Source organism: Mastigoproctus giganteus, chromosome 12 (genome assembly GCF_048544385.1).
Source record: "Mastigoproctus giganteus isolate SK-2022 chromosome 12, ASM4854438v1, whole genome shotgun sequence".
NCBI lineage: Eukaryota > Metazoa > Arthropoda > Arachnida > Uropygi > Thelyphonidae > Mastigoproctus > Mastigoproctus giganteus.
The window spans coordinates 55,195,006-55,208,936 of NC_143586.1; the positions used below are offsets into that span (position 1 = coordinate 55,195,006).

The window sequence follows — 13,931 nt, forward strand, 5'->3', positions numbered from 1 at the left end:
TGAGTTTTTTTAAGATTTACAGCTCAACCCAAAAGTGAGCATTTACTTTTAACTATGAATTCCAGACTTTTATTTTTCAACCATTATTTATCAATTTTCAGAATACTGTTATTTCTTAACATTCTGAAAATTTCTGAGAGACCAGTTAACATGTTTGCTGCTACTTATATTTCAGAGTGTGCATTCAATGACCACATTGAATGCATTCTCTCAAATATAAGTAGTAGCGAACATGTTAATTGGTCTTGGTGAGGATTGCATGTCCCTTGATTCATGTATTGTTCATTTTACTCATCTCCTTCAGGATCTTATACTCATCAGTTCCTTACAAGAAGTAAAGTTGCCAAACTTTGCAGTTCCCCATGTTCGAAGCCTTTCCCTGAAGTGGCAGTGATTAGTTCTCCTCACTAGTCTAGTCACTTTTTTTTTTTTTTAAGGTGCAATTTCAATATCATCATATATGGATGAATATGGAATAATGACATCTTTCTCTACAGTTGCAAAGTTGCCTTCCTGCCTTTTTTTTTTTTTTTTTTTCTGAATCACTTTTAACTCCTCCCCTCCCCACAAAAATTATATGTAATTTACTTCTGAGTTTCTGTTTCTTAGGTGCAGGACCTTATATTTAATGGTGTTAAACTTTAGTTGCCATTTTGGAGACCAGATTTGTAAGTGGTATAAATCTTTTTGATTTGATGTGCCATAGCTTGGTATTAACTGCACTCCCAAGCCTCAAATCATCAAGTTGTTTTTTTATCTAACTGTTTATGACTTTATCATAGTAGTTAATCAGATTGTCAGGTAAGACTTCACTTTTACAAACCCATCCTCTGATCCCCTCTAGGATTTCTTTCATATGAAGGATGTTATATATAATATTCTTGACCATTTATGTCATGATTTTGCCTACCATAAAGGTCAAACTCAATTATATAGTTTGCCATCACTTCTTTAGGTCTACCCTTATGGATTTGGAAAACATAGTTCTCCTCCAGTCCAGGCGCCTCTGTAGCCAGGTGGGCAGGAGCAGCAGTGCGTAGCACACACTTCTTGATTAGACCGAGGTTCGAGCCTGCAATCACCAAATACGGAGGATGCGGAAAGGTCAGGGAATGACCACCGCATGTCCCCGGCGCAATATGGCCTTGGTTGCTAATGCTCCGAAAAACCAAATAAACAAACAACAAACATCCTCCAGTCCATAATTAGATTCCATTTGGGAGTCTTGTGATGATCTCATTAACATTGCTAACAGTTTGATGTATTGTTAGATGTATACTGACCACCCCTGAGGTTTTACTCTTCCCTCATTCTCAGTTGCTTTTCTGATAGACTTCTTCCTTAGTCTCATTTGCTTTACCAATAGATGCTTCTTCCTCAGTCTCATTTTTTTTTTTTTTTTATGTAAACCCCAAAATACACGAGAGGTATTAGAACCTGTAGTACTTAGTACCATGCTTGGCTTGGAGGTTGAGAAGACGAAAGAAGATATTTGTTGATATATTGGACTTGAACTTCTGTAGACTGTAATTTTCAGGAAATACGTACGAAGGAAGGTTGTTCCAGAAAACGGCAGTTGAATGAATAAACGAAGAAGATGAAAAGTTGGTTCTGTGAGTTTGATGGTGGACAGCAAATGGATGTTGGCTGGTGGCGGCACGTGTTCGGACTGTTTTGAAAGAGAGAGAGTGGGAATTATAGAAGCCAATTCAGAAGAACAGTGCCCGTGGAAGTATCTGTAGAAGAGGCATGCAGCAGAAACAGTATGTCTATTAGACAGCGAGTGGAGAGACTCTGTTAGAGATGAATCATTAATTAATCTAACTGCCCTCTTCTGAATGGAATCAAGAAGCCTGAGAGAAGTTTTGGCGGCACCACCCCAGATGTGGGAACAATATTCCATGGCAGGGCGAATTTGCGATTTATACAGAGTGAGCAGCTGTTTGGAAGAAAAGTAACGCTGAGAGCGAAAGAGAAAACCAAGTTTTTTAGATGCAGAAGAAGCAATATTTCTAATGTGCTTGTGCCAAGAGAGATTAGAAGTCAGGGTAATCTCCAAAAGAGAGAGATTATTTTGCCTAGAAATCAGAGTGTCACTAAAGATAAGCATAGGAGCAGAAGAATCCTTTTTGCGAGATATAAGACAAGACTGAGTTTTAGAAGGGTTGAAATCAACTAAGTTATCTTTGCCCCACTGGAGAATTACCTGAAGATCAGCATTTAAGGAATTGGTAGCAGATTTTCAAGAAGTTCAAGCTGATTGAGCAGAGCAAGGTTTCTCAAAATGGAAAGTGGAATGCAATGTGTTATCATCGGCAAAACTATGGATAGGATTTCCAGTCAATGGAAGAAGGTCATTAATATACAAGAGGAAAAGAGTGGGGGAAAGAACTGAACCTTGGGGGACACTGGCAATGGTGGAGAAGTTAGAAGAGAGAGAGCCATCTACCATCACCCTCAGTGAGCGATCAGAGAGAAAACTGGATAACCAATTACAAAAAACAGTTGGCAAACCATAAGATGGAAGTTTGTTTAGAAGACCTTTATACCAAACACGATCAAAAGCCTTTGGGATGTCAAGAGCAACTACTTGTGTTTCACTGAACCTTTCCATTGAATTTGTCCATAGATGGGTAACATAAGCCAAAATATCACCAGTAGATGGACACTGATAGAATCCATACTGCCAATCGTTCATCAGATGGAAGGTTTCCAGGTAGTTTAAGAGTTGGTGGTTAATTGATTTCTCCATTACTTTAGAAAGAGTAGAAGTAATTGCAATGGGATGATAATTGGATGGGAGGGATTTGTCACCCTTTTTAGGAACTGGCTGGATATGAGCAAATTTCCAAGCAGAAGGAAAAACACCTTTGGAATAAGAAAGTGAAAAAAGGCGGCAAGGTTTTGGAGCACAGGTTTTGAGAACAAGTGGAGAAATACCATCAAGACATGGAGCTTTCTTAGCATCAAGATTTGTCAAAATCATTCTGACATCGTTTTGACGGAAGACCACAGGAGGCATTGAATGGAGCGTGTTGGGAATTGTGGGAGGTGTTTTACCAAGATCATTAATACATGAGTTGGAAGAAAAATGGGATGCTAGCAGGTCAGTTTTATCCTTGGCTGAAGTGACAACAGAACCATCTGGTTTGGACAGAGGTGGGAGCAGAGATGGGCACAAGTTGTGGCCAATAGCTTTGGCAAGAGACCAGAATGCTCAGCTACCATTAGGGCAAGAAGCAAGTTTTCTACTCTTAGCCTGTTCATACTCTAGTTTGGACTGATTAATAACTGCTTTACAATTGTTGCAAGCTTTGGTGTAGGCACAAGATGAAACTGAAGAATTAGAAACGAGCCAATTACGATATGCAACATTCTTCTCTTGAACAGCCTTAGCACATTTATTGGAAAACCAAGGTTTAGATAAAGAACGAGATTTTAAAGTGGAGTGTGGGATAAAGGATTCCATTCCTGCAAGAATAATTTCACTGACACGATCAGAGCAAACGTTGACATCAGAAGTTTTGAAACAGTAATCCGACCAAGGAAAAAGAAGAAACGAAATCTCGCAAGTCATTCCATTTTGCATTCTTGTAATGCCAAACAACATGAGGTTGGGAATAGCCATGAGATAAAGGCTCCATTGCAGAAGAGACAATCACCAAGTTGTGATCTGAAGTGCCTAAAGGACTTCTCATTTCCACCGTGTACTTAGAAGAGTTGTTTGTGAGAAAAAGATCAAGCGTGTTGGCTATATGATTAGGATTGTCCGGTATTCTTGTAGGTAAATGAACAAGCTGCACAAGGTCATTAGTAATTGCAAAAGCCTCAGTATCTCGACCAGCTTGGTCGGTGTAACTAGAAAACGGAAGCCAGCTGGAGTTGTGAATGTTAAAATCACCAAGGAAAATTACCTCACTATTAGGAAAGTTGGACTGGAGAAAGTCAAGTTGCAAAGAGAGGAAGTCAAAGAGCTCCAAGTGATTAGTGAAGTTGGGAGAACAGTAGAGACAACAGATGAATTTGACAGAATGAGGTAGAGAGATTTTAAGCCAGAGTAGATCAAGGAGAGGAGATTCCAAATTGCCAAGTCTCTGACAGGGAATATCAGAACGGACATATGCACAAGTACCACCTTTGAGGCGAAAGGAATCATACAGCGAATAATTTGGGCATCTGAGATGAGCAGTATTTGAATCAACTGATAACTGAGATTCTGTCAGAAAAAGTACATGGGGTTTGGCAGACTGCAAGTGAAGATGGACATCGTTGAGATTAGAATTGAAACCACATATATTTGTGAAATGAATTAGGAAGTGCTTTACAATGCTTCTTATTTCTAAAATAAGAGATTTACATCTCTATTTTATAACATGCTGACTATCCTACACTATTTCTTCATGGTTTAAACAAGCTTTGAATCAGGAGGAAATAGCAAGGTAGAGTCAACAGTGTAAAGGTCATTGCAAAATAAGTTATGTTACACAGCTTTCTAAGCTACGCTGAAAAGTTTCCATTACAAGATTTCAACAATCACTGATTTCTTCTGTTCTTTTCTCTTTTAATTCAGTGATATTTGATGGAAAAGCATGAAAAACTCTTTTCTTTGAATATTCCCATAAGCAAACATTATTTTCACTGAGGTTGGGGGGAGGGGTTGCAATGTTGCCACATCTTGAAACAACATGATTGAGATACACACCACATAGATTCTTGATTACACCGGGGTTCGAGCCCGTGATTACCAAATATTGAGGTTACGGAAAGGTCAGAGAATGACCACCGCATATCCCCGGAGCAATATGGCCTTAGTTGCTAATGCTCCTAAAAACCAAATAACAACATAACACCATTTAGATATAGTGGCATGAAAAGTGTGGGCCGTTTTGCGGTTTTACTAGAAATAAACACTGTTCTAGTCTGGTCCTAGTCATCATAACTGATTTTGTATAATCATCTGCAATAAATAAATGTATTGTTTTTCATTCACTGTTGATCTGCCTCGAAAAAAATATGGTTCTATTCAAGATATTGCAACTTTGCACCTCACTGAAGGACTGTGTAACAGTATCCAGTGCCTGGGTGCATGGCTCGTTTTGGGGATTCCTCTTTCTTTTGTTATAACTATATTACCATTTAAGAAGCATTTTGAGGGCCTCCTTATGTGCAAATTGAGGATGTGCTGGATGCAGTGCATCCAGCAACCCTGCCTCACTGTAACTTTGAACTGCTTAGTGGCTTCATGAAATTCTCCTGGATTCTTTTGAGACCAGCTGAAATGGTAGGAAAATCTGAAGGAAAGCAGTTTTTATGGTTACTCATTGAATGCCACTGGCTTAAAAGAGAAGATTCCAGAAGAATTCAGAAAGATTGATTGATGAAACCTTGTTATTTTGTATTCATGGAAAATTTTCAGTATAGATCAGAAAGCTGCATAACAAAATGAGGGGCCACATATACTCCAGTTAGTTTATAAGAACTAAAACTGCATTATTTTAATAAAGTTAAATTTTTTTTTTTTTCACAAATTTATGTCAATTTGTTCAACTAATATTGAAAAATAAAATCACTAGTTTGCAGTGCCCCTTGTTTAAGTTAGCTAAGTTTAAGGCGCATTTAGGGCTAGAGCCTCAAGCTGCGAACAAATTTGGACTATGTATATAAAGTGCTTGGCATCATAATACACAGCCATTTCTGAATAAACAGAAAATTTTTAAGGTGGCATCGTTTTAGGTTATATCTCATATTGTGAATACCTTCACAACGAGTTGCCATGATATTGCACTACTTCGAATAAGTAATGCTTCACCTAAGGAGAAGACTAATGTTACTTATTCTCAGATAGGTACCACCACCCAGACAGCACTGTTTCAGGGCTATTTGTGAATTTAATGTGAAAAAAAACCCATTGGACCAGATCTATTTAACCAAACAAATTTTGAGTTATAAAATTGAAACCTATATCATGGAACTGGTTTTAATGAGAACCTAAGACATCTAGATTTTTTATCAAGAAAACTGAATTTTGTAATAGACGAAAAAAACCCTGCTTTTTTTTTTTTTTTTTTTTTTTTTTTTTTTTTTGCAAATAACTAGAACGAGTACTTTAGATGAACCTCATCTCCAACCAAACTGCACAGAAGAGGTGGCTCTCCCCACCTTTTCAGAAACTTATCAGACCCTAAACGCCATTTTTCCAATTGTAAAAACCTTTGCATGGAAGCAGACATTGTTTGTTTCAAGTCCCAAAGAGATCCCCTGAAGGTCCCAAACCTCTTCCGTTTTCGGAGCTTCCACACATGATATTTTGCCTCTGTAATTAAAAATACGGTGAACATTTTTTTCTTGCCCAAGGGATGATTGAATTGCAAGTAAATTACCTCCTCCAACGTGAACTGTCTTATCCTTAAAAATGGACAAATTCTCTTCCAAACTTCCTGCGCGAATCGACAGTAATAAAATAAATGGTACACTGTTTCATTTTCGGTACAAAATTCGCATAATCTGTTGCCTGTCGGACTAAATCTATACGTGATATCGTTCACCGGTATATTTCCATAACCAACCCTCCACGAAAAATCAATACGTGATGGGTAATTTCCGCCAATTTTTAGATTTTTAAAGAACAACTGTGCATTAAGGTTTCCTAAATTTGGTTTTTCTGGATTTTCCGAGTTAAACAGGGCCCAGTAGAGATGTTTTAAACCACCCTTAAAAGGATCTATATCTTTCTCTCTGAACTGTGTGCACATATCCCGAATTTTTTTGTAATATTTAGGAATTGTCTCTGCTTTAGGCCCTAAATAAGCGCCTCCTTTAATTAAGGCTGTATTGAATCCCATAAAATATTTTATCAGTACCGCTACTAAATGGTTAGATTGCACCATGTTAGCCACATCCAGCAGTCTCTTACAGCTACACCTCAAATTAATTTTTGGAATACTTATTCCCCCCTCTTCCCACGGTAAAAATAAAAATTTCTGCGCTATCTCTTGCCGTTTTCCTCCCCATAGAAACTGAAATGTTGGAACGTAAAATCGTCTCATTGTCCTAGCTGTGATTCCTGTTATAAACACCGTGTATAAGATTATAGGAAGAATTATGGTCTTAACAATAATGGATTTGTTCTCAAAGGAAAATTGTCCCACTTCCCACTCTTTTAAACTTTCCCGTATTTTAGTGGTGAGTCTTCCTACAGGTAGCATGGGACTCTCTCTAAATGGAACTCCCAATATTTGGATCGATTTATCTGACTCCACTTCTCGTTGTGGTAAAGGGCGATGTACCCATTCCCCTAACAATTTGATCCTAGTTTTGTCTTCGTTTATTTTTAACCCCGACTTCTTACCAAAAGAAGTGACGAGTGACATAAATTGTTCCACCGCATAACTCGTAGTGAGGGTGGCGGTAACACCATCCGCATATGCTATACATTTACACTGTTCTGCCGGCTGTGGCAACGGTATCCCCTGAATGGCCTCAGTTCTGTCTATTCTTCCCAGTAATGGTTCTAGTGCTAACGTAAATAACAAAGGACTAAGCGGACATCCTTGTTTAACTCCCCTTTCAATTTTAATGTTTTTCGAGATTTCTCCATTTATCAAAAGTTGTGTGTTACTATGTGTATATAAATTTCTGAGAACTGTAAACAACTGAGATCCTATGTTCGTATCTTTAATTATAGAGAAAAGGTAGTCGTGGTCGATTCTATCAAAAGCCTTTTCTAGGTCGATTGCCACTAACGCTAACTTGTAACTTTTCCGTTTCCGATATTCTAATATATCTTTCAATAGCCAAAGGTTATATTCTATCCGCCTCCCCGGTATACCGTAACACTGTGTGCTTCTAACTACCTGGGTTACGTCGCGTTTTAACTTAGTTGTCAAAAGCTTTGCAAATATTTTATAGTCACAATTAGCCAACGTTATAGGTCTCCAGTTAGCAATTTTCGTTAAATCCCGTCCATGCTTCGTAATGAAAGTAGTATAGGCATTTAAAAAGCCTTCGGGTACAACCCCTTCCTGAAAAAAATTGTTAAAGACGGCCAAAAGAATAGGCGCTAACAAGTTCCAAAATTTCTTATAAAATTCTGCCCCCAAACCATCCGGTCCCGGCGCGCGTCGCAATTTACATGATTTCAGAGCCACAGTTAGATCCCCCATAATTATTTCCCTGTCCTGTAATGCTTTTTGCTCGGGAGTGAATTGTCCAATCGCCCAAATGGAGTTGTCTCTCTCTTTTTTCTGCAAAGCAAACTCTTTTTCATAATAATTTACAAAACTATTCATAATAGTTGACGTTGTTGAATGTGTGTTGTCCTCGTCTTTAATTTCCTGAACCGTTTTGGCTAAATTATTTAGCCTTAGTCTTCTTTGGTAAAACGCAGCTGAAGGAGTATCAGCTTCCCTAAATTTCAGCTGTATTTTCCGCGCTTTTTCTTTCTCTGCTGCCAATATTATACCGTCAATAATCGCTTGTACTTCTATTGTTGCCCTTTCTTCCCCGCACCGTTGGTAAATTCTTTTTTCTTGAAAGAGATCTTTCAGTCTATTTCTGCGTCGTTCGTTTCTTTCCTTAATTTTGGAATAATAAAATGATTTAGCATTTTCTTTTATTTTCGCCCACATTTCCCATTCATTACCACCTTGCTCTATTATCTGTTTAACAACTGTTGTAAAGTCCCAGTCCTCTCTCTCCAGAACTGCTGGGTTGAGCTTCCAATAGCCTTTTCCCAGACTAACGTTCGTAAATAAATCTCCCTTCCACATTACTGCCAAGTGATCTGAAACTTGTCGCCCTCCGGCAAAATTCACATGCCGTATCATTGTTATTTTATCCTTCAACTGACTTGTTGCATACATGCGATCTATCCTAGTTCCTATATTATTGGCTATTCTCGTGGCAAGTCGAATTTAGTACAAACCTCGATTAATTCACGAACTCCCCCCGTACCATGATGCGGGTTACCCGCCAGAATTTTGTCCATAATGGGGTCAGGAACGCAGTTCCAGTCCCCTGCCATTATAATCCACTGCACCCCCCTCATATAGTTGCCCAGCCCCTGAAACAGAGTTTTCCTTTCTAAAGTGGAATTTGGACTATAGACACAGATTAGTCTAATTGTACGCCCCCCATAACTCCAATCCACTGCCACAACCCGACCTTCTGTATCCCTACCTGCCAGTCGTACAGTCCCTAAAATTGGAGGAACCACTACTATTCCCACCCCTGTGGATCGATTTGTCCCAAAACTCCAAAATCCTAACAACCGGTATCTGTTTTGAAACTGCTGGATGTCTGCTAAGCTGGCGAAGTGGGTTTCTTGTAGAAACCAAATCTTCACCCCCATGTTCATCATAATTTGCCATATCATCATTTGTTTGTTAACCGCTCTCAGACCCTGTATGTTTAACAACATAAATGTTATTCCCGACATTATGAGCAGAACTTTACTAAAACTTCTGCTAAAATATTCCTATGTTCGGCATTTAACTTTAATTTGTTACTGGTAAGTAACACAGTGAGATCTCCAACATTTTTGTTTTTAATATTAGAAATAACGAAATCACCCCAGGTGAACTGAATATTAACTACCTGACCCTCCTCGTTTTCATTCCAAAGAAAATTCGGTTCTCCTCGAGTTTTAACAATTTCCGCCAAGCTTTGCCTATATTCCCTGTACTCTTTTGTGTTTCCTACTACATTTAACCATTCTATCCCTTCGTATTCCCTCGTTTGTATGCCATCTGAATCCGAATCAGACCCCGAAAGTGTTTTGCAATCTTTCTTACCGCCTGACAAAATTGATAACTCTTCCCCCTCTATTTGTTTTATTTCGGTCTCTTCTTGAATTTCCTCTGTTCCCCCTTTTGCTCTTTTAGTTTTACCGCTTATTTCTTCCTTCTCCCCCCCGTTTATGTACATTTCGTACTGTATTTTCCGCTTCCATATCCTCTGTTGGTTCTACGTGTTCCGATTGTGTTGGCGACATATCGTACGCTATTGTAAACGTTGGTGTGATTTCTTTAATCTGCGTCTCACCCCTCTGCGCAATTATAGTTTCCACGCTCTCAGCGTTAGGCATATCTTTTGGTGGCTCGCTCGCTTTCTGCTGTCCTCCCCCACCAGCAACTCTTTCGGCAAAGGTGCGTTCCGGGCATTGAATAAATTTATGCGTGGAAGCTCCGCATTTTTTACAATTATTAAGGCAGTTGGCCGTAATATGACCGGTGCCATTACAATTAAAACAACGTGATTTTTGGCATTCTGCTCCCAAATGGTCTTTACCTCCACACCTCAAACAAACTTTTTGAACTCCTGGGTAATTTATTAATAACCTATGACCCATCAAATCGATGATGTTTGGCACGGGCGTTTTCATGTCCATATGTATTTGCACCGTACCTGTTTCCACGCCTGGCCATTCCTCATATTCTTTTCTATGAATCTTAACCACCTTACCAAACTTGTTAAAAAAACTCTCGACAGGACCATTAGACATTTCTACCGGAAATCTGTCAATAGTAACCACTTTGCGTATGTTACCAATTTGCACAGGTTTGATCATTACGTTTCTAATAGAAAACCCTTTCAAGACCTTTTCTCTTGCCTCTATTGTTTTCAAGACCAACTGATATTTCTGCCTCGGTAAAGGAGTTAAACCTTTTATCTCGTGAACCGAAACAACCTGAGTCACTCCTTGCATTACCTCTCTAATTGGACAAACCTCTGTAGTCTGAAACTCCACTGTTCTTTCTCTAAAGAAGAACTGTGCCATAATTAATCTCGGTTCCTTAAGGAAAAATGAAAAGATCCCGTGTCCTGCCTGACACCAGCAAAACGAAAAAAGAAAATATCTAACTTGGCAGAAATAAATTTCAAAGAAACGTAAAACAAAAGAAAATCAAACACTTACTACCCCCCTAAAGGAGGTTCCCCACAACGGGGAAACCTCAGCTGAAAGGACCGCCGCTAACCTCTCGATGTGATCGAACACTCTCTTCAACCTTCAGAACGAGAAGAACACTGATGAACGAAATAATTCACAAAACAGCCACTAGACGGCACTGTTTCAGGGCTATTTGGCCCTTCTTCAGTGAGTGGGTAGGTACCCGAGTGATGCAATGATGGCAAAAACAGTTATGAAGTATAACTCCACAATATGAGAGATGCCTGATGGTGTATGATGTATTTAGACTAAGGCGCATTTAGGGCTAGAGCCTCAAGCTGCGAACAAATTTGGACTATGTATATAAAGTGCTTGGCATCATAATACACAGCCATTTCTGAATAAACAGAAAATTTTTAAGGTGGCATCGTTTTAGGTTATATCTCATATTGTGAATACCTTCACAACGAGTTGCCATGATATTGCCTAACCTAAAACGATGCCACCTTAAAAATTTTCTGTTTATTCAGAAATGGCTGTGTATTATGATGCCAAGCACTTTATATACATAGTCCAAATTTGTTCGCAGCTTGAGGCTCTAGCCCTAAATGCGCCTTAGTCTAAATACATCATACACCATCAGGCATCTCTCATATTGTGGAGTTATACTTCATAACTGTTTTTGCCATCATTGCATCACTTGGGTACCTACCCACTCACTGAAGAAGGGCCAAATAGCCCTGAAACAGTGCTGTCTGGGTGGTGGTACCTATCTGAGAATAAGTAACATTAGTCTTCTCCTTAGGTGAAGCGTTACTTATTCGAAGTAGTGCAATATCATGGCAACTTGTTGTGAAGGTATTCACAATATGAGATATAACCTAAAATGATGCCACCTTAAAAATTTTCTGTTTATTCAGAAATGGCTGTGTATTATGATGCCAAGCACTTTATATACATAGTTAGCTAAGTTTTTAATAACTTTTTTAAATAGCTTCATCAAAAATAAGTGGATCTGCTATTTATTTAAAACTCAGAACATCATTATGATTCATCAAGATGTTTCTAATCTTTCAAAGACTCAAAGTAACTGCACAGCCTTATTATTATTATTATTATAATTAGCTATATGGTGCAAGGAAGCCTGAGGCTTATGCTGCACCAGCCAAAAAGAAATTCCCAAGTTACCCCGAGAGAGAGAGAGAGAGAGAGAGAGAGAGAGAGAGAGAGAGAGAGAGAGAGAGAGAGAGAGAGAGAGAGAGAAAAGAGAATCACCAAGAAAGAGAAGAATTATGATATCCAGCTCAGGACCCTGGGTGTGCCAAGCCAATACTCACCAGATGTGAGCCTCTGGGGATTGCTGCTTTTCTAGATAAAATTAAATTCAAATTCACAAAATGGCAAAATCACAATATATTCAATAGAACTAATTATAAGTTATTGTAAACTATCAGTTTCCATCACTGATGAATGCACATTAGATGGCTGTGCAAAAGATTTAATCCAACTTTTAAACTAGTTATCTAATTTGAAAACTAATCATAATTACATAATCAGCACATTTGAAAATTAAGCTTATCACAAACAAAACAGAAAGAAATGGAAATACTAGTAAAATTTGCCAAAACTTCACCCACCTAAGTACAAGTGATATTCATTACTTTTAAAACTATTTTTTATGCCAATTCATGTTGAATTGAGGATCACTAAAAAATCTAGCTACATCCTCAGATGCCTAAACTCAATTTAGAATTTGGTGCACTGCACCTGGCAGTGATTGCTATAATTCAGTAGCAAACAGCACTAATCATCTAAAAAGTCCAGCAAGACCTTCATATGAATTGTTTTGTTCTCACTCATCTGGAATTCAAATTCTCTTTAAAAAAAAAATGATTTGGGAAAAGATTATTCAGTTTATTATTTCAAATAAATATAATATTTGTTCTAAGCTGAATATACTTTCCAGCTTCTCATAAATATCATATTTATTTTTATTGCCCTAGTTTTGCCTTGTGAAGTTGTTGAATTATGGAATATCCATGAAGAGAGTTTAAAAATTTTGGGATATGAATTAAAAGTAGAAGGCATCCTTCCATCAGCTCCATTGGAAAAAGTCAGAATCATGTGTCATGTGAGCTGGTCTGTATTTCAGAGGAAAGATAGCTATCGAATTATTGTAAGAAACAATCAGGTAAGATTACTGAGCCTTGAAAAATTAATTTTATATTTGTTGTGTGTTAATTATAAGACAGTCCTGTTTTCAGAGTATTAGTTTTAATAAATAAAATATTCTCAGCATCAGGGTTTGTTATTTGCTCCTCTTCTATTAGTAGGTTGCTTTCTGTTGTTAAGTGGATTTGCCACTTACGATGCATTTGGAAAGGAATTCTCTCAATAACAAAGAAATTACTGAAGCATTTAGAAGCAAGATTGGGGGTTTGTGAGTTTTTTTTCATTCCAAAAATGGTTTAAATCACCTGTATAACACAAAAGTTTGTGGCTATAATATATTGATACCTTAGTGCAGTGGTTTTCAACCGGGGTGCCGTGGCACACTAGGGTGCCGCAACAACATTCTTGGGGTGCCATGTAATTTGAGTTTAAGTTACTTAAATTTATTATTATTATTATTTTTTAAATTTGTATATTTATTTCATTATAAAAAAGGTGTATGGTATCCATTGTACTGTATCTTTTTAATTTTGTGGTGATCTATAATTGATCTTTATTTAGTACCTCTATATAAAGAATAAAATTATTATACAGGTATATATTAAAAGATCGAAAACCACTGTGTTAGGTATTTCTTTTGGCCTAGGGGTGCCATGAAAATATTACTGGGACACTAAGGGCACCCTGAGAAAGTTTGGGAACCTCTGCCTTAGCGTATGAGGTGTGTATCAAGTTCCAAGAAGGGCCACAAGGAGGTGTTGCTGTTGCACCCAGTTATGAAGCTAGTAACACACGAAGCATGTTTCTTTTGCTTGCAGCAATTGTTACAACAATCATAAGTCATCTGCTTATTGTGTGTTTTACAATAATA

General features: G+C 38.0%; 1 protein-coding gene across 3 annotated transcripts in view; it reads left to right on the forward strand.

Annotated features, from left to right (window-relative positions):
* The window catches only part of LOC150077077 (uncharacterized), a 134,661-nt gene that overhangs the window by 52,889 nt on the left and 67,841 nt on the right, over window positions 1–13,931 (forward strand). For all 3 annotated transcript variants that reach the window (XR_016547674.1, XM_090386029.1, XM_090386030.1), the window contains exon 4: window positions 12,892–13,079. Coding sequence is in view for 2 of the 3 variants with exons in the window: in XM_090386029.1 (XP_090242155.1) it covers window positions 12,892–13,079 (188 nt within the window). In the remaining variant the exon portion in view is untranslated. The remainder of the gene's footprint in view (window positions 1–12,891; window positions 13,080–13,931) is intronic.